The sequence below is a fragment of the Daphnia magna genome, linkage group LG3 (assembly GCF_020631705.1).
Source record: "Daphnia magna isolate NIES linkage group LG3, ASM2063170v1.1, whole genome shotgun sequence".
Lineage (NCBI taxonomy): Eukaryota > Metazoa > Arthropoda > Branchiopoda > Diplostraca > Daphniidae > Daphnia > Daphnia magna.
The window spans coordinates 13187765-13215682 of NC_059184.1; the positions used below are offsets into that span (position 1 = coordinate 13187765).

The 27918-nt window shown below is 49.4% G+C and overlaps 2 protein-coding genes and 1 long non-coding RNA gene across 3 annotated transcripts; 1 reads left to right on the plus strand and 2 right to left on the minus strand.

Annotated features, from left to right (window-relative positions):
- Positions 1 to 3: 3 nt before the first annotated feature.
- LOC123470708 lies at positions 4 to 5023 on the minus strand. The gene is made up of 2 exons (XM_045171267.1): positions 2657 to 5023; positions 4 to 2598 (listed from the first exon to the last, which is right to left on the minus strand). The coding sequence occupies exons 1-2, from the start codon at positions 5021 to 5023 to the stop codon at positions 4 to 6; spliced, it is 4962 nt and encodes a 1653-aa protein (XP_045027202.1).
- A 92-nt stretch (positions 5024 to 5115) lies between these two features.
- On the plus strand, positions 5116 to 7227 carry LOC116918200. Its single transcript, XR_004391453.2, has 2 exons — positions 5116 to 6683; positions 6757 to 7227. It is a non-coding gene; the product is annotated as an uncharacterized LOC116918200 (long non-coding RNA).
- On the minus strand, positions 6997 to 27684 carry LOC116918185. The gene is given in 18 exon segments (XM_045170582.1): positions 6997 to 7448; positions 7504 to 7839; positions 7911 to 9512; positions 9573 to 9843; positions 9902 to 10043; positions 10103 to 17579; positions 17581 to 19311; positions 19313 to 19495; positions 19497 to 24716; positions 24783 to 25049; positions 25120 to 25285; positions 25353 to 25584; positions 25646 to 25815; positions 25882 to 26063; positions 26130 to 26378; positions 26441 to 26601; positions 26687 to 26734; positions 27545 to 27684. Coding segments are annotated over 18 exon segments (18639 nt in total). The 5' UTR covers positions 27597 to 27684; the 3' UTR covers positions 6997 to 7298.
- Between the last annotated feature and the right edge of the window lie 234 nt (positions 27685 to 27918).

Genomic DNA, 27918 nt, shown 5'->3' on the forward strand with positions numbered 1-27918 from the left:
GAGCTAAACAGCAGTCGCCGAACCATCCTCCCCCGAACTGGATCCGGCTTCCGGAGCGAGTGAGCTTGGTTCTAATAAGGCAAGCTGATTAGCTCCCCGGCGCAATATGCCTGTCGGAAACTCGACGTCCACCGCTCGAACTAGTTCATCCTTTCCCGGATATGTCCTCACAATTTTTCCGGTCCGCCAGCGCCCGCGTGGTGCATCCTTCCAGTCGTCGAGAACGAAGTCGCCAACCGCTAGGTTTGGGGCTGGTCTTGTCCACTTGCGTCGCGAGGTCATGGACTGTAGGAATGCTCCATGCCACAGCTCCCAGAAGCGGTCAGCCATCCGTTGAACGTACCGGTAGTGGTCCCGTGGCAAGGCTCGAGAGAACTCTCCCGCCGGTAGATCCGCAATTGGGGCGCGATTCAAAAAATCGTTCGGCGTCAAGGGCCGAATATCGTCAGCATCTGAGCTGACATAAGTCAGTGGGCGGGAATTGAGCAGTCCCGACACTTCAAACAGGAGCGTCCGAAGAATCTCCTCACTTGGATTACGCTGCCCGTTCATCTCCTTGTCCAGCACGGGATAGAGCGCTCTCTTGACCGATCGCACCAGCGATTCGTGAGCTCCACCAAAGTGGGGTGTCTGGGCTGGCTGGAACCACCATCGAATCCCGAGAGCCTTGAGCTCCGTCTCCAACGCCGAACTCTCCTTTAGTCTCTCCAGCTCCTCACGTAGTAGTCGCTCCGCCCCGGTTAGATTAGTTCCGTTGTCGGAGAACATCTCAGCTGGCTTGCGGTAGATAGAAACGAAACGACGCAAGACCAGCAAGAAATCATTGGCTGATAGAGAGATCGCCACGTCGGTGTACACGGCCCGTGTCACTAGGCACGTGAACAGGGCGCCCCATCGCTTGGCCGTCCCTCTGTGGTAGGCGATGTCAATAGGGCCAAAATAGTCGACGGAGGTATAGGTGAACGGAGGCTGGTGCGCACCTAGACGGGCCTTATGAACGTCCGCCATCATCTGTAATGCTGCTTTGGGTCGGAAACGCCGACACGCCAGACACTCGTTGCGAGCTCTCTTGACCGCCTCTCTTCCTGCTGTGACCCAGAAATGTTGCCGCACCTGGGCAAGCACCATGTCAGTTCCGGAATGATGAAGCTGCTCGTGAAAGGCTCGGATGATTGCTCGCGCTAACAGATGTCGGCCACTCAGGATCGGTGGGTGGAGGACCTCGTAGGGTAAATTCGCTCGACTGAGACGCCCTCCCAGCCGCAACACCCTCTCAGCATCCAAAAAGGGGGTCAAGGGCTGCAAGGTTGATGTAGGACGGATCGCCTTTCCACGTTCGAGTCTGCTAATCTCCTCAGGATAGGTCTCCCGCTGGCACCGTCGGACAAGATCGAGATAGTCATTCTCTAACCTAATGAGAGTGGGCACGTCGCCGGCAGCTATCTTCAACGTCTTCCAGTCAAATGGCACTATTGTCTTTGCCACAACATCACTCAAATGGGCGCGGGCCCCACGCATCTCCGCCTTCTCCAAGGTCCAGGGGAGGTCTTGTGGCCAGGCCGTCTCCTCTTGATACAAGAAGGGTGGTCCGTCCAACCACCACGCTGGGATTGCCCGGTCACCCAGTTGAGAGCGGGTCGCAGCATCTGCTGGGTTTAGCACTCCTGAAACGAAACGCCACTCTGAAGGATCCGTTAGGGTCTGGATCTCGCCAATACGGTTGCTCACATAAATCTGGTAGTCACCGGACAACGCCCGAACCCAATTGCGCACAGTACTGCTATCGGTCCAAAAACGACGCGCTGCTATCTTCCGGGTCAATGAAGATTCCACGAAACGGGCCAAACGCGCTCCAAGAAGACCAGCGTTCAGTTCCAACTTGCACACGGACACTGTTTTTAACGGAGCTAACTTGGTCACTGCCTTGATGAAACGCACGATCACTCGGTGGTCACCGTAGACATTGCGGATAAAACATACAGCGGCACAGGCCTCCTCAGAGGCGTCTACAAACGTATCCAGCTCGGTCCGGACGATCTGGTCTTCATCCGGAAAAAGGCAGCGGGAAAACTCCACCGTCCTTAGCTGCTCCATTGTGTCGAAATAGTTCTCCCACCATTCACGGTCTAGTCCAGTCACTGCATCTTCCCATCGCAAGCCTTTCACCCCAAGGTGGCGTAGTCGTATCTTGGCCTTCACGGTCATTGGGGCAGCGGCGCCGAGGGGATCAAATAATCCAGCCACCTTTGAAAGGAGGCCGGCGCGGGTATAGTTGATCTCTGCTAACCGGACACGAAAACCTAAAGCATCAGTGGCAGGCCTCCAGGTGATGCCAAGGACCATCTCGGCATCGTCAGCGCCGAGGTTCACTGTGTTGACACTACTCTCCTTTGGATCTGGAAGAGAGAGCTGCTCCATCAGGCGTGCATCGTTGGTCACCCAATGGGTCAGGTGGAAGTCACCACTGCTCAAAGCCTTGTTGACTGCTGTCGCCCGGCGCAGCGCCTCGTCAGTGGTCTTGCTGGAATCCAGGTAATCGTCAACGTACAGGTATTTCCGGATGGCGGCGGCCGCCTCACGTTGGTCCTGCGTCGTCTGCTGCTCTCCAGGTCGTCCGGATAGCCGTATAGGGCGAACATGACACACCGAATGTTACCCGTGTCATCTCACACGTTGTCACCGTTCCATCTCCTTCCGGCCAGAGGAATCGAAGATAGCGACGATCTATGTCGTCCAGCCGAATGCGGCTGAACATGGCACCTATGTCTGCCGACCACGCCACCTCTCCCTCCCGGAAGTGTAGGATGACAGCTGGGAGCGGATCTTGAAGTGCTGGGCCCGGTGTGACGTAGTCGTTAAGGCTCCTCCCTCGGTACTTAGCAGCTGCGTCGAAAACCAACCGCAGCTCAGGGCGCCCAGCAACCTTGGGCACTGCAAAATGGGGTAGCCAATATCGAGTTGGCCGCTCCTCGACCTCTGTGGTAGACAGCCGCCTTGCGTAACCTTCCGCAAAGTTTTTCGCCATCGACTCTCGATAGTGTGTCTCATAGGCTGGATCTCTTGCAAATTTGTTCAGAAGCGGACGAAGCCGAGAATCAGCTACACTGCGGTTGTCGGGCAACAATGGAGGCTCTTCATCCTTCCAGAGAATTGGGGCCTGGTAACCCACATCCAGTTTCTTGGTTTCAGCATCCAACTTATCGACTGCCCGTCGATCGTCTGTGGACATTCCCGCGCCCTGGTACTCGGTGCCGAATGATTCGGTGTCGCAGAACCGTCGTAGTTGTTCCACCAACTCCGCTGTGATGTGTACATCTGGAGAGGCAAAGGCACGGTGGCAGAGGGCCTCCGTCGTCGATCCTGATCCCAACACACCAAGGATTGTCCATCCTAGCCTTGTCTTGATAGCCGCTGGCTCGTCGTCGGCTCCGAGTCGATAATCTGTCGGTGTTATAAGACTTGTATGGTTTAAACCAATCAGGACGTCGATTCTTCCGCCAGAGCTGCGTAGCGGTGGCAGGTCGTTAAGGTGGGTCCAACGGTGGCGAAGCTGCTCCCAATTGTACACGGGAACTGGCTGTGTCACGGTCTTCAGGGTCGAGCCCTTAAGGGTCACTATGTCACCGAAGGCCGTCATCAGCTGAAGAAACAATTCCTCTGAATTCGGGTGCGTTGAGGCCGCGTCAGCTACTCCCTGGACTCGAAGTGTCTGTCGCTCGCCCGAAATCCGGAGCGAACGAGCCAATCCCTCGCGGATGAAAGTTGTGTTGCTCCCGGCGTCCAACATGACATTAATGGGCACCAGCTCCCCGTCAGCATTCATGGCGTCGAGGCGGATCACCCCAAAGGCGATGGTACCGGACGTTGCTCTGGCAGAATGTGAGGTGCCCGTTCTCTCCGGAAGTCCCCGGTCAGTGTGGATCAGAGGGTGGTGGAACGCCTTACATCCATCCTTGCCGCATTCCTTCTTGAAGCTACAGTTGCTAGCTCCATGTCGCACGCCGAAGCAACAGTAGCACAGGCCGCGCACCATTAGGAACGTCATTCGTCCAGCTACGGGCATATTCTTGAAGAATTGGCAATCAGCCAACCGATGCTCACCCTCACATTTAAAACAATACGGAGTTTTGGGTGCTGGTGTCGTTCCTTCACGAGGGGTAGGGGCAGGAGCCCCTCGAGCCGGTCCGGCCCTGTGATTGGTGGAGGCCTGATGGGCCCGTGAATGTCTCTTCTGATGATACGGGTTGTTTACCGCCTGGGGTGGCCGCGCTGGATTGTTGCTCCTCTGGTGCTGCTCGGCGGCAATGGAATAGGCATTCTGGTACGCAGCCGCTCGCGTACATAACCAGAGGCCAAACTCGTTCATGGTGCGACGCTCCAATCCTCCACGCTGGCCGTCATTCCAGTGTAACCGATCGTGGGGCTGAAGTTTCTGTGTGAGTCGCTCGATCAAATCAGCATGGCCGGTCTCACCGATCCAGGTGAGATTGAAGAGGTGAGTCCTCACCTTTTCAGCAAATCTACGGAATGTAGCAGGCGTCGGTGGCTCGACTCGATCCAGGGCCTGTAGGTGTGCTGCACGGATAACTGCACGGCTGCCACATGTCCCCTTCAAACGTCGGAGGGATTCCTTGTAGGCCAGCGCACCTCCACCTAATCCGTAAACTAAATCGGCCGTCTCTCCCCGTACGTTCCTCTTCAAAATCGCCAGCTTCTCTCCAGGCGCCTTGCCGGTCTGGTGTACGAGTGAGTGAAAGAGGTCGATCCACTCAAACCAATCCAAAGCGCGACCGGAGTAAACCTCCAAGTCTACTCGTACTGATGTGTGGCGATGATCACCGGAATAGACGAACGGCTTCTCTCTTCCACTGCAATAGTCGTCGATCCACTCATCCGGCGCGTGAACTCGTGCTACTGGTCTATACGGGGGTACGGAGATAATCGACCGAAAATCGTCCTCTCGATCGTCATTCAGGGCCTTCTCACCCCCTAGGTCCTGAACGGACTGCTTGGCTGCCTCCATCTCCTTCAATGCTGCTTCGGCTGCTTGGGCGGCCTCCTCGTAAACCTTCGCGGCATCTTGGGCTCGTTGTCGGGCGGCGAGTACCTCCGGATCTGCAGGATCCCATCCAGGGACGGAAGATATATCCCCTTCTCGGCTAGAGAGGTACGCAGCCACCTCGTCCGCCACTGCGTCGACATCCCCTCCGTAACGCAGGAATGATTCTTGTTGTTGCTCCCCCTCAGCCTCCTCCAACAGCTCCAATAAACGGTCATTGATCGGGCCGGAATCACCAAGGAGAGTGCGAGCGTCATCCAGGAGGCGGGTGGCTTCACGGCGCGAAAGCTTATTGGTTATAACCTTCCGGATACGGGTGCAGCATCCGGTTATCTTCTGACGCAGTACCTTCTGGCGCCCCCTGCATTGGTCGATGGTGAGCGCTGCGATATCTTCCGCCATAATGACAAAGGCTAGAATAAGGCGAAGGATCAGAGCTAGCAGCAACGTAGTGGATGGTAGCGCTGCTCGTCGATGGAGAATCTTCGTCCACTGGGTTGCCTGCTTAACGGCAGGGTCTAAGTCAGTTGAAAAGAGGGTGCAATAGAGTCCTGGAACACCGTCTGTCTATAGCTGGACTCCCAACTTGGTTCTCGTCGAGTAGTCGGCTCTGCTTGACGGGCAAAGGATTCTCTTGGCTGGAACTGGTCAGTTCCTTCCAACTTGGTTCTCGTTGGCTTGGTCGGGTCTGCTTAACGGCAGACAGTCTTTGTCAAGGAGCCACAGGGGCGGGTCAATTCAACGCTGAGCAGCGTGGGAAGGTCTGCTTAACGGCAGGCCGAAGTCAATTCAATAAATGCTGAAAGGTGTGGGCAGTTCTGCTTAACACCAGGATGGAGTCACATCAAATGCTGAACAGCGTGATTCAGAAACGTGCCGGTGCTCCGGTTCGAAGGACCAGATGATAGCTTGGTTGGTACTCGAGTAGTGGACTGTATGGACCACGAGTATATTGTGTCAGTCTCGATAAAACGAAGTCATGAATTCTGATCATCTATCATCAATCTACAACAAAAGGAGTTAGACAGGGATCAAGCAACACGTAACAATGAATAATTACCTAGCAGAGCTAGCTTGGATGAGGAATAAAGATTACGATACAACTGGGTCACTCAACACAGTGGGTGAACACCAGGTCAGGAGGGCAAGAACCGTTATCACAGCAACTGAATGAGTACATTATTAGATGCAATAGACAAGGTAGCTCTAACACATGTTTGACTAGTACCTTGCTTAAGGTTCCGTCTGTCAAGACCTCAACTCTAGTCAGACCTCAGTGCTAGTCAACTTCTAGTCACGTTTTCTTTTATACAATTCTAGTCAGGGCTATACAATTCTAGTCAGAGCTATAAAGGAAACAAAGTTATGACATGTAAAACAATTAGGCAGTGTTTGAACGGAAATACCTGTGTCAATTAATCAAGATGTCAGTATAGCACTGGGAAATCAGGAGAAGACACAGAAAATGACACCTTTGAAAAGAGGATGGGAGACAATAGAGTGGCTAAGCAGCAACCGCTGGTGGCGCCACTACGGAATTACAAAATTAACAGAGCTAAACAGCAGTCGCCGAACCAATAGTGACATTTTGAAGGAACTTGTCACGAGAAAAGAACCTCATGAGGTAAAAAAATGTGTTATTTAGCAATTCTGATAAGAGAAAATAATGCAAAAAAGGAAAATCTATTTAAAAATAGGACTAACGCAGCGAATCAAGAGTCAAGACTGGAGGCAATAGTTCGAACACGTGCGGATAGAAAAGCTAATGCACTCGACCCAAAATGGCGTCGTTTTTGTAGGGAAGGGTTCGCAATTCCAAGGCTACTGCCTTCCTTACCCATCCTTTTCTTCTGCAGAAGAAAGAAATCAAACACTTGAATTCAGTGCTGCGCAATGGTGGCCGCAACGTTATCGTTTCGTCGAGTGAGAAAATCAAGTGGTTGGAAAGAGTGTATTAGTCATTGAAATAGCCATTCTATAACAGTGTCTCGACAGGATAATCAAAGAAATGTTTGAGTGTTAATTGTGTATATTGTAAAAGACGACTAATATACAAAAGTTTGGGAGGGTAAAGGCACGGTCGGATTCATAGGGTAAAAAATGGGGGAAGGATTAGTGATATAAAATGTTTCAAATTTACCGGAAGATATATTTTTTAAAGAAAGAAATTAAAAACAAAATTAGGGCAGTACGCACCGGTGACAGCAACCTAATTGAATTTCTACAGAAAATCGAAATTCTAATTTATCACTTTGGTGATTGGCGTGGTGGTGAGTCTGCTGGCCTTGTCAATTGAGTCCAGCAATGTGTCTTGGATCTGACTAACTGTTACTTCTTCCACATCTGCAGCATTGGTCATTTCATTCTCGTAAACCAATTGCTCCCAGACCTGATAATGTAAATATTTTAACCATTTGAATGAACTTTCATTTGCTGTTTCTTACCTTATCAAGACGTTCCATAACGGGAGAAACACAACGCTGACAGAGGATGGATCCAATTCCATCACGATCTCCAATGCAGTCGCATCGCTGACACGGACTCGGTTCACCAGTGACGGCCACTCGACGAGCAAAGATGTCGATAAACTTCTTAGTTTGCTGTTGTTGTTGTCCGGGCATCATCTTTTTCAAATCGAACAAAGTTCCGTTCGTTTCCAGAGCCAATGGAGTGCAGAAATCTTTTGGCATGGCCAGCTGACGTCTCAATTCTCGATCACCTTTCAAACTGCGAATGTTTCGTACGGTGTAAACCTCTTCAGCATCAAATCCAAAGACATTCTTTTTCCAAGTACAAAACAAATTTCCATAAATATTCAGAATTACAAACATATTTTTTTAATGAATTTTACCTTTAATTCATCAGAACTGTTTCTTCCTTTAACGACGATATCACGCGGTTGAAGTAGGTGAAGTTTGACATCGTTTTCAATCAACAGGGTCAAAGTATCGGCATAAGAACTGGCCTGACATTCGTTTCCGCCACACGAGACCAAAACAAACTGTTTGGAAACTCCAACTCGGTATGGTAAATTAACAGCGTAACGCAAAGCTGCGTGGATGTCCGATGTTGCCGATTGTTGATCAGCCAATTTCAAATCTTCTAGTGCCAGTTGAATGCCCTTACGGTGAGACCAGATCTGTCCTCCATCAGCAGTGCGGATGTGGGGTTTCTGGAACACTTCACCTCCACGTCCGCCGTAACTAACGACAGCGAAACGATTCTGTTGGATGCCACGTTCTCTCAAGGCAGCGTCGATAGCGGCGGGCAAATGCGAAAGTCGAGTACCGTTGAGACACGGTTTCTGATCGACGATGAAAACGACGTCAGCCGAACGTGGGGCGTCGTTCTGGAACGTCTTGATTTCACCGGAGCCGATGACTTTACCGTCTTCTAGTTCGCAGCGGACGCATTGCGGTGGAACGAAGAGATCCAGTCCAGCGAATCGACATTCGCTGACGTACGCGGAAGCGGCTGTACAAACGCCGAGTTCTTTTTTCGGGCTGTTCTCCAGCGCAGTCAGATCGTTGAGACACATACGAGCGAATGGAGTGGGATCTACCATCTGGAAACAAGGTCTCAGAACGGACTGTTCATCGACAAAGAGCTGGTCGCAAAGGCGGCTGTTCCGGGCGCTAGGAGTCGGCCGAGTTACGGCGAAATTGCGGACGCGGCAACGAGATGTGCCCATTTTCCAGCTGTTTGCGAAACTGTCCACTTCATCGTCGGATCTCTGCTGACGGAATGGAGTCAGGAAATCGTCGGATGGTTCGTTATTGTAGACTCCGAAAAGACCTCCGGTTTTACCGAAACTCCAGCCGGTTACGTGAACGGAGCAGATGTCACGGTAGAGGTTACAATCGACGCGGAATCCGGATTTGTTGTTGGTTACAATCAAACGTTGTCCGTCTCGTATAATTGTGGTGCTTTCGTATGTTAAAGGCATTTCGATTTTACGTCCGTTTAGGGTCACCCGGAAGCTGGAATCGATTTCTACCTGTCGATTGTCGCTTAAAATGGTCAGCGATTTTCGCGTGACTTTGCCTCCGGCTCCTTCGTAATTAACGATGGCGCTGAAATCGTTCCGCAAGAAATCGCTGGCCAGCAGGTAACTGCATTCTCCGGCGAATTCGTAGAAACGTCTATCGAACGTCATGTAATGTTGCGTTCCAGCCACGAAAGCCCGGCTTCCGAACGGTGGCAAGATGGATTGGATGCGCATCGGTCTGTAAATGGCCAGCATGTTCATAACATTGAAATAGAATTGGCTGTAATCCATTTCGCGCAGGACATTCTTTTTGGCTGTGCCCATTTTCCTGAGCAGCGCAAGTTCGCGGATGCGTGGCAGTTGAGAAAAGTCTTCCCAAGTAAATGGCAAACGTTGTGAATATTCCAGACGGCCGGATTCCCAATCGATGATAATTGTTGGCTTCATCGGGAAGGCGAGTGAACCCTATTTTCACGAACGTTTAAATACTAAACAAATTTATTTAAATTTTTTAGCAGGAAATACCTTAAGATCCTTAATGAGTTGAGTGGTGAGACGGTCGGTGTGTTGAAGAACGTCGCGTAACACTTGGCGGAGTTTAGCTTCAAGTTCGATGTATTTGGAGAGCTCGTTGAGTTGCTGGTAGATTCTCTCGATGGTCGTGTTGATGTAAATCACGACAGGTAACTGTTTGAACGCCTCCATTTGTCCTTGGAAAGCCTGGACCAATGGATCAATCAACGGTTGGTAATGGGCTGTCATTATCTTGACTCTTTCCCTGATCTCTTCTTTCATCCTTTATTGATCAATCATTATTAGTTAAGGCAGTAAAGATAAAACTAAAATTACATTACTGGTTTAAATAGGTGATGCAATCGTCGATGTAATCTTGGGCATGGAACTCTTCCAGCCAACTGGCGTATTCCAAATAGATCGCGTACAAACGCTGGAACATCGGGTAGGTCACGAAATGGTCGTGAATCATTTGGCGCATTTCTAAGTTCCGAAAAGTCAACGATTAAAAAGGTAAACAAACAAAATGTTCCAGAACATACCGTTAATGTCATGCAAAGTTTCAAAGTAGAACACGCGAGCACGTTCGATCCACTCGTTGAAGTATTGGGTGTAGGGTTGGAAGCTTTCGGCGTAAGATTTGGCCATTTCGATCAATTGGAGGCGGATCTGATCAACTTGCTCCATGACGACAATTTCCAATCGGCCAGCGTAGTTTTGGAACAACAATTGAAGGCGTTGGAAAGCTCGAGATACAACAGATTCGCAGTGAAGCAAACAACTCATCACTTCACCGGCCAGCTGACTGTAATAGCGAGCGACTTGAGTTACTCCGCTGGAAATGTAGCTGGACAACTGTTGGTATCCGGACAATGCCACCTGAGCCAATGACGTGTAAGTACTGACGGCTGCCCGGTAGAAAGATGTAGTTTCCCCGATAAGTATCCGGCTAATAGCTTGAATATTAGCCATGGTCCGGTCGATGAAAGGCTGGGCCAAAGCTGCCACCTGTTTAATAGTTGACACGATGTTTTGCAGGTAGAAATCATTCCGATTGTACATGGCCATCACGTCGGCTGCCAGCTGATTGAATTCCGTGCGGAAGTGGTTAATTTCACGGTTCATGCTGTCCGTCAAACGTTGGGAAATGAGCCGGGCAGCTGGAGTCAAAGAAGAACACTTGTCCGTCCATTCGCTAGCGGCGAAATTGGCTACATCATCAGCGAATGATTCGCAAGCGGCTAAGACGTTGATGAGACCATTGACGGCCGCATCGCGCAGTTCCGTCTTCGAGGCCGCGCGCCAATAAATTCGCGAGGAGAGAAGGTCCGTCTGGTTCAATTTGACTTGGAAAAGTCCATCGACGATCTTCCGTCCGTGGATGTCCCTAACAGCTCGTACGGTGATCTCACGTCTGTCTGGCATGCCAGCCATGAAGTTGAACGATTTGCCTCCGGCGTAGGATCCATCGATTTGCAAAGTCGGGCGGAGTGAGGAAGTTTCAAGACGGGCATCCACGACCAAAGCGACGGCGTCGTTAACCAAAGTCCTCGAAGCCAAATTGTAAGAACTGCCGGATGAAATCAAAGCGTTGGTCAAACTCAATGATTTTTCGGATGTTCGAGCTTCCAGGTCGATGCGTCTCTGTTCCGGAAGGACTTTAGCACCGAGCTGGAGGAAACGGGAAGTCCTTGAACGATCCTTGTAGTCAAGACGGGCTTGGAATTCAGTTCCAGGGTTTCTTTTGCCATTGGCTGTTAGGCGGAGATCAGTGTTGGAAGCCGGATGCAAAATAACCAGCTGGATGGATCGGCCAGTTTCTTGCCCGGTTGTATATCCTTCCACTGTTAGACGGTGTTCCTCTAGCGGTGAGTAGATCAACTCAATTTTGCCTGACAGTTGGTTATTGTCGATGCGATTGTATTCTCCTTCCAGGACAATGTCACGTTCCAGCTCCGGATGAAGGAAGATCAAGCGGATCTGACGACCGTGACGGGTTTCCAATCGACCTCCAAGACGTCTGGATGGATCTCTAGCGGCATCCCACTGGAATTCCACTTGAGTAGCGGTTGATTCTCCACCAGAGTGCTGAGATTCCAGCTGGAACGAACGAGCGGGTAGATCCATACGGATTAATCCATTCAATTGAGCACGTCTTCGGGTTGAAGCATTTTCAGCTAAAATTCTATATCCAACGGATTGATCCGCAGCCCAGGAGATGCTGACCGAGTGATCTACTTTAGCCGACGTCAGTTCCAGTGAGTAGTTCAAAGAGAATTCCCTGCTAGGAGTGACAGTCTTAACGCTAATTCGACGACCGTAAGACGATGTTTTGATGACTAGACGTCCGCCCAGCGTTGCAGAAGTGCGTCGGTTAAGATCCCAGCAGAACTGGGCCTGATAGTGAATTAAATCTGCACTTTTTTCCCAGGAATATGAAAGATCAACTGGCCGCCAGGGGTTCTTGATTTGAAGGACTTGCACTCCGTCCGACTGTTTAGCCAGCGTGACCAGGATCAACTGGCGTCCGTTCACGCTCAAGCCGAAGCCTTTGCTTTCAGCAAAATCCTTTTCCAGCTGGACGAAGCTCTCGAGGCTTTTCAGTTCCTCAAAGGGTGTGACTAAATCGACGTTGCAAGTGACTCGTTTTTCATCCAGCGATCCGCTTGCCTTGAGGACTATAACACGTTCATTGTAGCGTCCGTCCATCTGTGCCTGGAAGCCATCCGTTCGGATGAGACCTTCAACGCTTGCAGCTAAACCGTAGGCTGCAAAACGAGCTTCCGCATTGGCGGAAAAAGACGAAGTGCCCAGCTGATTGGACAAGTGCAAAGTGAAGGATTCGTAGCCGGCCAAGGGCGTCCGGATGGAAGCTTTGCCAACAAAATCCGTCGGTGAATTGAAGACGTAATCGAAATCAGCTCCAACTCGCATGCCGGGCGATTCCACTTCGACTTGCAGGGTCTTGCGTTCCGTCCCTTCCAATCTCAGGTGAATGGCGTAACGTTCGAAATCGACGAATGGAGTGTTGAGCTGGACAATGGCGACGTAAGCCAAAGGTTCGGCTTTGATGTTGGAACTGAATTCAATCCGTTTTCCATTCCAGTCGAGGAAAGCCGTGGCTTCTCCCCAACGACGGACATCCGCCTGGCCTTTAACATCCCACGAGTACTTCTCAAAACCTCGGATAGGTGTCACCACGTCCACTTTAGCCTGGTAGATTTCATCCGCTTTGAAGAGGACTTCAGTACCGAATTTCTTTCCGGCGTAATCGAGTTTCCATTCCGTCAGGAATTGACGACTTCCAGTCGATACCAATCCAGAAATTGAGTATTGCGTGCCGGGCACCGTCAGGGAACCTAAAGCTCTGGCGTTTTTGTAGGACAACGGGATGTTTACAGCTAATCCTACCGTTTCCCAGCGGGTGAACGGGGTGTTCAACGTGGCGGAAGCATCCAACATCGACTCAGTTAGATGATACTGGACGTTGAAGGATGCCCGAGGAAGGATGACGTGGGACGATTGGAAATTGATTGAAGCGTTGACACGCTGTGCGTTAATGGCGCTTAACTGGACATCAGCACGGGCCGTTGTCAGTCCCTCGAATGGAGTGTTGAGTTCCATCATGCCTTCGAAATCGCTCCACTGGGAGTAGCGGAAACGTCCAGCAAGGCCTAGGCTTTGCTCTCCGTAGCTAGCGGTGATGTTGGCTCGTCCGTGAAGGAAGTCGCGGACGTTGCGCTCAGCCTGGGCGTTCAGCGCCATTGTTTTCCAGGGAAGGAAAGGCGAATCGAGTTGCATTCTGCCGTTAATACTCGGCCAACGTTGTAACAGTCCGGTAAGACGATGAGATTGGCCCATCATGTCCAGCTGGACGTTCAAGTCGAATGGCTGGTATTGCAATTGCACGCTGGCCTGTTTGCCGGGCAAGAATGGCGATGCGATGTTGAAAGATCCGGCCGTTTTGTCACCGGCGGAACGGAGATAATCGCCTAGTACGGAATGGGCGGATTGGCCGTGGCGGATTGTCAGTGAAGCTTGGCCTTGCTGAGCATCACCCAGCATCCAAATTCCGCGCAAATGAACAGGTTGAATCCAGGGAGATTCTGCGTTGATTGTCGCGTCATACCCATCGTTGCTCGTGATCAATTTGTAGCCCATTCGATGGACGGACTTGCCAGCCGTGATGGTCAATTTACCTTCAGTTGGATTGCCCGTCACTTCAACGGCCAGTGTTCCAAGCATTTGGCAATTCAATTTGGCCTGTCCGTGCACCATTTCACCGGCTAGGCGCAGGGAGCCCGTCAATTCGCAGGTACTCTGTCCGTCTACGAATCGGCCGTCGAAAGTTAAAGCGGCTAAACTGCTGTAATTGATTTTTAATGAGATTGTCTTCTTAGATTGGAACAGAGGAGTGTCCAGGTCTAATTGCCCAGTGAATTTGCTTCCGGCCAATTGATATGACAGAGAAACGGTGTGGGATTTCTGAACGGTGATGAAAGAGATGGAGGACTGGAGTTGACGAGGTGAACGATAACTCATTTCGAAGTTGATTCGATTGTGGGATAATTTCAAATCTGGTAAGTTAGAACTCAGTTCGACGCTGATTTGATTGCCGCGTTTCTCGTAGCGGCCTTCGATTTTGTTGTCCCAGACGAAGATCTCTCCCTGGACGAGGTCCACGTCGGCCGCGTTGTATCCGGCGCCCATTTCGATCGACTTGGAGAAAGATGGCGTTTTAATACCAGCGTTTAAATTCAAACTGGATTTTCCAATCAACATGGATCCTCTGACCGTGTACTCTCCAGCTGGAACGCCAGCTGTTACGGTGGAGACGACATTTTTCCAGCCTTCGACTTGACATTCGGCGCGGACGTTGATTGAACGAAGAGTTTCGATGAACGGGATATCCAATTGCAGCGAAGCCACGTAAAGTTTTACGTTCTTTGACACTTGCAATTTAGCCCGTCCCGTATGGCCCAAGGCGGAAGCTGAAGTACTAATGTCCATACGTTTTCCAGTTTCGATGACAGTTTGAACGTCGATGTCGAGCGATGGAAGAGTTGTCAACGGTGTTGTTAAATGCAAAGTCAAATCGCGTTGCTGACCATTTGCGGACTGTCCGAAACGGCCCGCCCAAGATTCGTATCCCTGGAAAGGTGTGGTGACATTGGCGGCCATGTTGAATGTGAGTTGATCTTTCTGATAAAATGTTTCAACAACCACTGCTCGATTGTTCCAGGAACCTTTAACGAAAGCGTTGCGGGAGTTCAGTCCAGTAAAACGGCCTTCGATTGAAGCCTGGCGGCCGTTGTACTCAACACCGGCAGCCATCCGCTTGATGGCTTTGCGATTGTCAGTCTCGTAATCTCCGGATATTTTTGCATTTCGCAGCGAATCACAAGGACTTCGAACAGTGGCTTCGAACGAACCGGATCGCCTGTAGGTGGCGCTGATGCTGTAGGTCTTTTCGGGAGCCGGAATAACGGAGAACGATGCGTGGAATCCGTTGTTCAGGTCTAAATAACTTTGGCTGGACAGAGTGTGTTCCAGCCAAGGTGTCAACAGAGTGCCGTTTAAAGAATAGACGGATAGTCTGGGATCCCATCGGTATTGGCCGTTCAACTGGAGTTTGCGATTGCGGCCGTATTCGATGGACAGTTCGACGGTTTTCTGATTCATCCGGCTGTTGACCATTATCTTTTTAAATCCGTCGAAAGGCGTTTGAGCGGCGAGACGGAATTTGCTTCCGCTTTTGCTCATCGTCCCACTGCCCATCAGTTCCAATTTCTGTTGCTGGCCCCATTCGATCGTCAGGCGGCCGTTCTTTTCAACAGCTACGGGATCGGCTTCCAAACTAATGCGGATGGGCGAGCTGGAAGAGGTTTCAACAGTTAGGATTCCGTTGATCTTCTCCGAAAATTCACCTGCGGCTGTTAGGCTGAAGCGTTGACTAGTCCCGCGGCTCAGAGTCAACGAGGCCGTCTTCTTCGGAAGACGGACGTCGTATTCGACGACGGCGGATAATTGCTCGTTCTCACCAGCAAAGGTAATCCTGGCCATCGATCCAGCTGTATTGGAAGTCAATTTGCCTTGAATGTCGATGATTTTTCCAGCTCGAGTGTAATACAATGTTGTGCTGTAATCAGATCCTTTCAGGAAAGTTCCACGGAGTCCGACTTCTTCGAATCCCTGGAAAGGCGTGGTGAACCGGACAGAGAAAACGAGCCCATCTTCCAGTTGCCAGGTTGCTGAACCCGTTACGTTGCGTCCGGCCCATTCGAAAATCGAATCCATCGTCTGCTTTTGCTGGCCGAAATCGTATTTGACAGAGAGGCTGGTCTTCTCCAGTCCAGTGAAGGGTGTCAACAATTCGCTGGATAGTTCGGATGAATTCATCAGAATATTTGCCTGGATATTTTTATCGACGGACCAGCTGAGTTTCCCGATAGCGTTCAAGCCCATACTGGTGTCATAATGGCCATGGAATCTAATTTCATTTTCAAATGCAGGTCCTTTGACGGAAGCGTTGATGATGACGCGTTCGCTTTTCTCTTCCATCGTCATCCGCAATTCCGAAACGGGCAGATCAATGTTGTCCAACCGGACGAAGAATTCTTTTACTCGTGAGCTGGGCTCCATGTTGCACTTGCCCGTTGCCGAGAACTTGTCAGAACGGAGAATGAAATCGATTTTTCCATTCCACTGGATCAACGATTCGATTGTCATTGAAGTGTTTAATTGAACAGCTGAATCGTAGTTGAAGCGGAAGGATTTTTCAGCTGAATTGAAGTCGTATTCCATTTCGGTTGTGACCGCGCGGATCTGTGGTGTTGTCGCAGTTAAACGGGCAATAGAACGGAGGACAGAAAATTGTCCGTCAAAGATAGCCTCGAATTTCTTGATGCCGGCCCAATGAAGAGCAGATTCCGATCTGATTTTTTCGGCGGAAGTCCAACGTCCGATGATATGGACATCCTCGATATCCGCAATTCCAGTGAAGACAGTTAACTCATAATCGCCTTTCTCAATGGAGAAATTGACTAGCGCATTGGCTCCGAATCGCATGTTTGGTCCGTTTTTGTACTCTGCCCGGCTGATGAATTTGTCAGACAGGAAGTTCCATTCTATTTCAGCAGCGTGGACGCCCAGCGATGGATCGGACAGCGTTGCTTTGAAGCCAACATCTTGAGGACTCTGAATCCGTCCGTCTAGCGTGGCTTTCAAACCGTTCAAATGGAAAGACGCTGTTTTCTTGGCAACGTTCCAGTTGAGCTGAGCGCTTTGAAGTTGGTCGAATGTCGTGGAAATGGTGGCCATGGCCGTAGTCCAGTTGCTGCTTTGTTGCCCGTCGAAAAGGACCTCGTGAGCGCAGAATTTGATTTTCGCATCAGCGGCATCGCTGGCAATGTTGTAAGCAGCCATCATTTCAATGTCTTCGGTCAGCAGAGAAGGAACGCGGATGGATCCGGATAGGATGCTGGACATGGTCGACAAAGTGGCCAAACCCTGCACATAAGCGACTGATTTTCCATTTCGTTCGGTTAGTACGAAAACAGTTTTTTTCATCAAATCGTATCCAGCGCTCATGTCCATCTCTTCCCAGCTAGGCACGGGCGTTTGGACATGGAAGACGGCCTTTCCGGCTTCGTTATTCCAGCTAACTCGACCTGTTGTTTCGTAGTGCTGGGCAGTAGTATCCAGAGTCAAGGACAATGTCTTCTCGTTTGAGGCGAGATCGTAGTCCAATCTCGAAGTGACATTACGCAGGCCGTCCAGAGGAAGCTGGACGCCGAGAAGAACTTCTCCACCATTCCAGGGATCGGCCAACTTGGCCACCAACTCGTTGCGATAAATGACTCCGTTTTGTGTCAAAACAACTCGTCCAAATTGAAGGGATGTGCTGTCCAGATCGAATTCCGTCGAAACGATGATTTTGCCCAGGGAAGGACTAGTCAGACCAAACTCAGCGTGACGTTCGTTCCAGCGGCCGCTGATGTCCATCACTTCGTAACCAGCCTATCGGTGTTTTAATATGAGCGATTAATTTGCTTTCCGTTAATGCTCCGCTGGCCTCGTAACGTTGTCCGCTATGTTCCAGCATCAAACGGATTGTTTTGGCGGTCAGCTGGACATCTCCGTGCAAATTGACGTACTCGAAACCAACGATAGGTGTCGTAATGTCAATCGTCATTTTCAAATCTTCAAGAGATCCGTTTAACTGGATCGCTTTATCGTTCAGACTCGTTTTCAAGATTAACGTCTTGGCCGGTAAGGTGAAATCGTAACGTCCAGCCATTGCGACGTTTTCAAAGCCAACGCAAGTCGTAATCAGTTTCAATTCAGCTTCTCCGTGGCTCAACTGGCCTTTGAATTCCATTTGATGTTCGTTCTTTTTGACAACTAGGTTGATCATCTTGCGTGGCTTGTCCAGCACGAGACGCGCTTTTACCGACATTTTCGCGTAAGCTTCGAACGGAGTTTCGATGCTCAGATCAGCTGATTCAGCGTCGAAGCTTAAAGCGAGGCGATAATCGTGAGACACGTCTTCTTTTTCCAGGTGCAGTGTGGCTGTCCGGTCGCTACTGACGTTGACCTTTGAAGCATCGACGAGCGTTCCCTTCACGCCCAAAACGCGCAGGCCTTCGAAAGGTGTTTGAATATTCAAAGCAGCTGATTGCTGATCGAATTTGGCTTCTCCCGAAAATGTTTGACTGATGCCGTTCTTTTCTATGTCCAGGCTGGCGGATATGGAAGAACGAAGATCGTAGGCGGCTGATAGTGAAGCGGAATTCCATCCTTCGATATTGCTTTTACCAGCAACGGTCAAAGCGAAATGATCCCGGACGAAATGGCCCAGCATTTCCAGCTCGATTGTCACGTCGTTTCTGGCCGCTTGGATGTTGAACGATTTGCCATCACGCTCTTCGTTCCATTTGATTTTGCTGGACACGACTCGCATGAAAGACACCGGAGACTGGAACTCGAATGAAGCCTGTTGATTAACCAAATCGACAAGTCCGTTTAGACGGAATTCCAGAGTCTCGCTGTTCTTCTTCAAGATAATGGACGCCAAGAGTTCGCGGTTGTCCAGCGCGTAGTCGCCGATGAGTTCCAGCTGTTCGTAACCTTTGATTGGTGTTGTTGAACGAACGATCAGACGACGTCCGTTCAATTCCATTTCGGCCCGGTAAGTTGCAGCATCAAGAACGACGAACTTGCGTTGCGACTGGAGATCGTAGACCAGTTCGGCTTTAAGGTTTTCATAGCCGGAATAAGGTGTTTCTAATCCGCAATCGATTTTTCCTTGCAGGGATCCCAAAGATCCACCGGCCGTTAGTTTGATGACCTCCTCGTTGCGGATGACAGTCAACGTGGCCGCCTCCGAATCGAAACGGCCTTCCAATCTGACGGATCTCAGAGGTTCTATAGGCGTGGCTAAATCCAAGATGGCGCTGCGAATGTCAACCGTTCCGGAGAAATGGAATCGGTCTTCGTTTTTGCTGAAAGTAATAGAGCCCGTCTTGGTCGGCTGACGGACATCGTATTTGGCGTTGACGACCACCTGCTCGTAACCCTGGTAACCAGTCATTGATTTCAGGGCTATTTCAGCTGATCGGTTGTTTCGCGTTAATTGCCCGTCCAATTGGTATTTTTCTCCATTCAGGACCAGCTTCAAATGTCCGGATTTCATTTCTACGGATTCGTCATAAGAGCCAGTGACGTCTAAATGACTGATACCGCAGCAAGGGAGCGCGTACGTTAACGGCCAGTTTGATTGGCCCAACCAGGGTGATCTGGCCGGAAGCCTGGATGACTTGCTGATTCCTTGACAATACCAGAGATGCTGTTTTGGCTGGTCCGGATGCGTCGTAAGAAGCGTCCATGCTGCCGGATTGGAGACGAGCGAATGGAGTCTTCACACTTGCCCGTAAGGGAGCCTTTAGACGGGCCGGTAGAATGGAAACCGGTCAATGACATTTTCTGGCCGTCGTAATCAATGTCCAGCTGCAATTCCTGGTTGGATTTTAAAGAGGCTTCGATTTTAACGAGACGGACAGCATTGAAAGGCGTTTCCAGTGTGGCAGTTATGGCCGTCTGAGTAGCTGCGATGACCAATCCACCGTGAAGATGGATTTGGCTTTTCCCTCGGTCCAGTTTGAGACTAGCCCTAGCGCCCGCGATGTCCAGAACGGCATTTGCTTTGACCGTTTGGTAAAACGAGCTGGACAAAACAAGCTCTGATTGGTAAGTCGATCCTTGGCCGGTGGCGAAAGCGTCCAGCTTGATGGTCTGCTCATCCCGTTGTAAGTGAACTTTGCCCGTTTTTCGCTGCCCAGTCACGTCGTAAACGATGTCCGCTTCTATCTTGTTATAGCGGGAGAATGGTGTAGTAAGACGAGTCTTGATCGATGACTGCAAAGCCGCCAACGCCCAGTCTGCAGTCCAATCGACAGTTTGATCTCCGTTCCAGTTCAAATTCAATTTTGCCATTCGGACGGGTGAGCTGTTAACGTAAGAAGCTGACAACTTCAAAGGGTCGGACAAAGGTGAGATTACATCAACAGTGATGCTTGGATTAACTGGTCCGCGTTTGTAGGCCGTTTCCAAGCGGATGGGTTGGCCTTTTCCAGTGCGGATGATGAGCGTCGGATGGAATTTCAGGCCGTCATCGGAATGTGTCAGCTCGAAAACGACGTCTTCTGACCAACTGGAAGCCAATGAGCCACTGGCCGTCAGTTTTCCTTTCTGGCTGCTGTCCGCCTTCATGGATACCGTAATTTTCTTTCCGTTCACCTGCAGCTGGCCGTCGTGTTCCAGTACGTTGGTCCACAATTGTTTAGAGTCTACCGTCAGCGACGATAAACCTTCAAAGGGCGTCTTGATGGCTAGTCGATTGGCCCAGTTGAAGAAGTCCGTGTACTCGATGTCGTGTTCCACGATGATTTCTTTGTCCATCCGGGCCGTTGTGATGACAGTGGTCGTCTTCCGGCCTTCCTGACGGTGTTGCAAAGTCACTCGGAGCTCTTCGAATCCTCGGAAAGGGCTGGTCAATTTCGTTTCCAAATGGATGTTTTTCATTTGCAAATTTTTGCCATTCGCAGTCAAATTGATTTGTTTTCCATTGAAATCCGCTTTGATGGAAGAGTCTAGCGCTTCAACTGTTTTACTGTGGTCTAGACGGCCATTTGCCGTCCATTTAGGTGTGGCTAGAGTGGCATCCAGAATAGCTTTTCCAGGTGCAAATTGGCCGTCAAGATTCAATCTCACCTTCTTGTCGTTTGCCCAGCTAACGTGTCCTTGGCTCTGAAGGATCTGACCTTCGTAACGATGATCCACTAAGATTGCAACGTCATCGGCAAACGGACTGGTAACAAGCAAGTCCGCGCGGAATTTTCCATCCGATGCGTTGGTTGCAGCGCGGGCAGTCATTTGCTGGCCGTTCAGATCTCCGATGACGGCCAACTTCTTTTCAGTTTGTTTGTTGAACAGCTGGAAAGATGTGTTGAACGTTTCCAGCACCGAGAAGTTAGTAGCGATGGCCAAATTTCCAGATGATTCTGATTTGACATTTTTGCCCGTTACAGTGACAACCGCCCGGCTGGAAAATGGACCTTCCAATTTCAGATCTGTTTGGAAACTGCCAACGACCGTGGTGTGAATAACGCCGGCCTTCAAGGATTCGTAGCCTGAAATGGGAGTGGCCAAGCTGATGGATGCGCTCTTGAAAGCAAATTCTTTGCGATGATAATCGGCGGAAATGTCTGCCCGGCGGCCTTCGTGCTGGACAGCGAAATTGTAGCGGTGCAAAGGCTGGCTGGTGAGGGCCTGGAATTCGGCGCCAACATCTTCCAACTGAGTGAAAGTCGACATGAATCTGATTGCTCCCTGGACATTGTCGGATGTTTTACTGCCCGTCAGTGACAAGGTAAATTGATTTGTCTGCCAATCAACTGCTAATCGAGTGTTGATAGTGTTGCTGGAAATTTGATGAAGGCCGTCGAAAGTGATCTTGCGGAATCCATCAAACGGCGTGGTAAGAAGGCCGGCAGTTCGAGTCGGAACGAGTTCCATGCGCAAAACGATGGATTGATTCTCGTTCCAATCCAATTGGATCTTAAGATCCTTATCGATTTTGTCGACGTTGATGTAAATGGGAGGCCATTCGCCGTATTTCAGCTGAGCATCTCCTCCAGTAGCGCCCAGTTTTCCAGTGAATTCGAAGGACTGGCTCACATCGACGTCCTTGTTCCAAAACACTTGAAGACTAACCAAGTTGGACGTCATTTTAGCGTCGATGGTGATGTGTCTATTAGCCTGGATGTCGACGGTGAGTGCTTTTTGTGTTCCAGTGTTAACGTTCAATCGAGCTTGCAAAATAGGGACATCTTCGCCGCGGATGATTCCAACGCTGACTGCATGTTCCAGGGTGTCGACGAGCTCGTATTCGATGGAACTGGATAATTTATCATCACCATAGCGACCGTTCAGTTTGAAAACGCTGTTTGTTGGACTAGCTACGAACAGGCCGTTGATGTCGAGTTCATCAGCCGCCCAGCTGCGTAGTTTCACCTCTACCGAATGTTCGCATTTGATTCCGGCGCTGAGGTTATCGTAGATGGCGTTGATGGATGCTTCAATCTTTTGGTTAACGGAATACTCGACAGTTAAATCCCATCGTTTAGCCGTTTCCTGGACAACATCGGCACGCAACTGACGGCTGATGGTCGGAGATGAAAGTTCGATGCGTCCACCGTAGCGACGACCAGGTTGGAAATCCTGGCGGACCAGATCCAGCTTGCCACTCCATTGCCTTCCGGGTGACAATCGCAATCCCGATTGGCTGCTGACAGTTGTGTCTGTGTTCTGGAACACCGTGTAGACGAGGAAATCGATCTTCTGCTGCTTGCAAGCCACCGCCAAACGAACGTTCAGATCACGAGGCTGGCCAGAGTACAATTGCTGGACTTCCCATTGATTTGTTCCAGCATTCAGTCGGATGTTGTTCTCCAGGTAATTTTCAGATTGTTGCAAATCCCAGGACAAATCGCCGTTGTATTGGGGGAACTGTGAGCTCTGGACAATTCCAGCTAACGTCGTCTTCTTTAAAGAGCCTTTAACTGCCCGGTTGAATTTACCGGACAGCTCCAGACTCTGGGTCGTTCCTTCCATGAACGAATAGCCGATCCTCGTTTTGCACGTGGTCAGTTTATCTGAAAGGCGCATGGTGGTAGCCAAGGTAGTGTCCAGCCAATACGATTTCAATCCCATATTAAATTCGTGTTTGTTTTCGTTATCTTTATTGAAATCACCGGACAGACGAATGGGACGAACGGTCAGATGTTTCAACTGGAAATCGAATCCGAATTTCGACTGACCCACGTAGCTGAAATAGCCCTGGAAGTTGATCAACTCTTTACCACGTCGGCTGATGATTAAATTAGGCTCGTAACGGCCGGATGCGCCCTTGAGATCAGTACGTAGGGCCGTCCGAAGTGAGACCAATTCAGCGCCATCCAAGCTCACCGTGGTGTCGATTCCTTTCACTAATTGATTGTACTCGTATTTGCCAATGACTTCCATGCTCTTCGTGGGACAGATGAAAGACGCCCTCAAGCTATTGGCCAATTGATCCAACGTCAATTGAGCCGACAGGCGACGATTGATTGCGGAATCCGGAGTGTCCATGATGAAACTAACAGCCCGGCTGCCTTCGCGTTTGTACTCGAACCGATAGCTGCTGTGTTTGTCCGTCTTGCGTAAGAACAAGGCAGCGTGAGCAGGTCCAGTAAAAGGCCCTCGAGGACCTTCTTCGGTTCTTGGATAAAAATCCAATTCAGCGCAGAGTTCAGCTCCGAATGTTTTGCCCACCCAGGCGGGCGAACATGATTTCATGTTGACTTGAGTCCTTTGCTCCGGCTGGATGGATTTGGGTCCGTTTTGTTGAAGCAAAAAGAGGCGTGAATCGAAGCTGAAGGTATTGGTCGCCTCTTGTGGGGCGTCCAGCTGCACGGAGACTAAGCGGCTTCCCTGGATGATCATCTTGCCGGACAGGCCGGTTGAAGTGTGCATGACATTTTGAACGTGAACTCCGCTGCGTCCGAAAATCGAAGCGTCGACGGCCATTAAACCATTGACTTCAACAGTTCCGCTCGGCTTGACGTGCCCAATGACTTTCGTTTCAGACAAGCTGGACGTTTGGAACGTACCGCCCATTTTGAAAGCAACTGTAGCGGTGGCGTTGACTTTTAAACTCAAAGGCAAACCAACAATCGTCGGCAAAACGTACGAGACGTCCATGATGGACACGGATTTGCTGAAATCGACGTCTTTCTGGCCAGCAGCTTGGAGTAACATGCTGATAGGACTCTGAAGAGGTTTGCCCGTCAATTGATCCAGCCCTTTGAAACGATGGGTGTGCAATTCGTTGCCGAAGATGCGGAGATACAAATCACCCTGCGGCTGATCGGCCATTTGTCCCTTAACGTCGAAGACGGTGGACAGTTGATTGAGCGACTGCTGGTCCACTGGAGCGGCCCGTTTCCCGCGTAGGGATTTTAAAATTGTTTGAATTGTGTCATCTGGAAAATATCCACCAGGTCCGAAAAATGATTCGACTAAAGATTCAAATCCTTCCAATCTGGCGCCCAATTCAATCAAATTAACCGATTGGCCGAAAAGGTCCAGTGTTAGATTCAACGTGGCCGAACGGGGCAGGTAGGACTGCGAGGAGAAGATGACGTTGCTCTCCACTGTACCTCCTACATTGAGATCGTGCCAATGGCTGGAGGCTTCGAGATTGCGCGAAAATTTGCGAGCGTCGGTGTTGAATTTATTGCGCAGGAACTCGGTGGCCAGCAGCTGACGGACAACTTGTTTGGATGGACTAGAAGTCTCTTGCAAATTGGTCAGGTGAGTCCAGACGAACGAGCCGATTTGATTGACGGGTTCGTTCATTAATGCTTGTTTGATTTCTTCCAGCAGTTGAGGAGACGGGCACTGCATGACGGCCAAGTAAGCGCCGATACGAAGCTCGGAATCTTGTTTCGTGTCTAAATAGAAAGACAGGAGGGAACTACGGCCGTCCAAGTGGCATGGAACTCGTCGCAGAGCGTCAATAGCCGCCAGGCGGATCACCATCGAATTTGTTTCTTCCTACAAATGAGAAACGGAAAGTATTAGATTTTCTGTTGTAGTTTGAAAATTATTTAAATCTACTACCTGATAGCATTTCTTTAATGTTTCGGCTGACGAGACGATGAGGCCAGCATTGCCGAGGGCTTTAAGAGCCAGAAGAATTGTGTTTTGTTCTTGTGCGTCGCGTGAACGGCAGGCAATTCCGATGCGATTCTCGATGTGAACGATGGCCTGTTTCACGCTCTCCTCCGCTTGGCATTCGGTCGGATGGTTACGGCAATAAGCGTGGATTAAAGCTGAAATGGACAGCAGGGCTTTGGGACGGACTGCATCTTTGTCAGCCAATAAAGGCTGTTTTTCAAAAAATAATAATTAAAAAATTCAAAATTGTTAAAATGTTTTGAGAAGAAATCAAACTGACCGAGACTGCAGTAATCATTTCAAGCGTCGGTTTCGGCTGGAAGGCCAAAGAAGCCAACCACATGTCCACTTCCAAATCAGTGAGAAGACCTTCTTGAATGATATCTCTCATCAGTGCGTAGCTGGCGGCTGTTCCGACCAACGGAGCTGCATCCATCAGGTACTTCCTATCAATTGACAAAATTCGTTTTTTAAGACATTGGAATCATTTTTTAGGTTTTGAATTAATTTTACTTGGCTTTGGCTTCGTGAGTCTTGCCAAATAGTTCGCTAAGTTGAGCGTAAGACAAGTGACGTAAAGATGTCACCAATCGGGAGAAAAGGGTTGACGTTTGGGGTGAAATTCCCGTCCGCGTTTCTTGCACTAAAACGTTCAACGTTTCACCAATCAACGAAAGACTGGCACCTGATGTTTTCTGGACATCTGGACCGTCGAAGAGGAGACTGGCCTTCTTTTTCTTGTAATCTAAGTGATTTTTAAACCAAGGATTTAATGAAATAAGTAAATTGGACTTTAATTTATTTACCAGTTGAAATTTGGTCGGAACGACGTTCGCTGCTGTAGGTCAATGTCTGCGTGATCCGGGTGGATGCACCGCTCTGACCGTTGGAAAATGGCCGGAACAGGTGAGTTTCTGTGCAGACGGATTTCTCCAGCAAGTCGTTGCGGATCGTCTGCTGACACTCGTTCTCGCTCCTAGTAGGTTAATTATTATTTATTTTTGTTAAGTAGGAAACGAAAAAGAGATTCCTGCGTTTTTACTTGAGAAGAGGAAGCGACTGGATCGATGATGCTGAACTGTAGGGAGTGCTCAAAATGGGCGCATTGTGATGGCCATTTCGTCCGGTACAGGCCAGCAAATCTTTGCTTCGCGACACTGTCATGCCGTTCCGTCCGACATTATCGACGGTATAATTTGTTTCACAATGGCCGACAACGTCCGTCTTTCAAGGTTTGTAATAATTAAAAATTGTGCTCCGGGAAATGAAAAGCAAATGGGAAGATTGTACCTCAAAGACCAGTTGTGATTTTGTCAAGTCCAGCATAGAATTTTGCATAGCTGACAGGACGCCTCGCTTGATATTCAGGGACCAGATGGGTTCGTCAACTGACGGGCACATGTGTTCGATCTGTCCGTCCTGGAATGAGAACAGAAGCGGTTGGTGTTCCAGTCCAGCGGCAAAATTAGCCGAACCGTCCGTGATCGTTCTCGATGATCCATCCTGTGGATCTGATTGCTCCAGGTTGACTCGTTTGAGCTGAGAATTTAAATGACAATTTTAAAAATCGTGAAGTCAAGTGGTTGATGATTGACATATACCCTCAAGATTAGTTCGCATTGAGAAACGACTTCAAATTCCGCTTGGGCGTTAATGTGAAGCCGAGACTCTTGCTCTGAAGTGCCGCCTATTTTAGACGCCGTTTCGCCGGTGTAATCATAGCTGTAAATTGTGCCGACGTTGTATTTAAATTTGCTAGTTTCTGGAATGTCCCCAAAAATAGCCAAAAGAATTTCGATTAGGAATTAGACGATCAAGCGCATTTTATTTTATTTTTTTGTATTTACCCTTGCAATAAGAAGCGCATTGCTGATTTGCTCTCGAACCCCACGGAGCTGAAAAAGGAAAAAAAATTATGTAAGCGAAGCAAAACACATCACGTGGGAGACACGGACGCTAAGGCAAACAGGAAACATTGCGATATGTTTTCAGCTTGTTTCGCTGATCACGCGCTCCCATTTTCGGGAGCGTGCTATGGGGGGGATACGTTGTCCGTGTTTCTTGACTCCTTATCGACATACTTTAGCCAGCCGAAGGGGTTGAAAAATATGTTTTATCAAATGGGAAGTTACTGGTCATCGAGAGCAAAGTTGCAATCAATCTTCGTAGCCATACGATATGTATAAATAAATATTAAAGGTCAGTCAAAAGTTCAAATCCTCAAATCGTCGTTGATGATTGAGAAAAAATGTGCCATTCAACAGCAATTTCAGCGATTTTTTTTTTTCGCAGTTCTTTTTTTAGAAAAATGGAAATTGAATTTTTTTTTCTTTTAACTAAATATGCGACGAAATAAAATTATTTTTCCCGGTGCTAAAAGTAGATTAGTTGCAATCTATGCTATACTATCTCTACTGATTCTACATGGTTGCATCCCGCAACGATTATTATCTCTTGATGCGCAGATTGGCGAACATGTCAACATGGAGGATCACATTTCGTTTGGCCGGCTAGACAAGTCATTACTCTCTCTCTCTTTCTCGCCCATCAGATATCCGGATAAGTGAAATAACCTTGAATTTTTCTTAGAATTTTGTAAGAGGCCTACAGAGTTGAATTAAAACCAGCCAACTCGTTCCTCATTTAGGACAACATTTGAGCATGTGAAATCAACACAAATTTAGGTAGAAAGTGAAATGACTTACTGGCTGTTGAGGCAGCAACAAGCGCCGTGACCAAAAAGATGGCCGAACGCATGACTTAATGGGACTGTTGGTTGGGGGGGGAAAAAAAAAAAAAAGACGTTCTGCAGTGGAGAAATGTGTGGTCTCTTACGAACGGGGTGGTTCACTCGCGTCAACAACACGAACGAGTCTAACTCACCGCGCACATTTGTACAGGCTATAATGGATTCAACGAGCTGACCTACAACCCCGTTTTATATCCATTTGACATCCTCCTTCTCTTCACTTGTTTGCCAGCCAATGCGGTTCCATCACCTCCTCCTTCCTTTTTCCCTCCCCCCTTTGCGAAGGATCGTGTCCAGCCAATAAATTCTTGACCAGAGGACGGTAGCCAA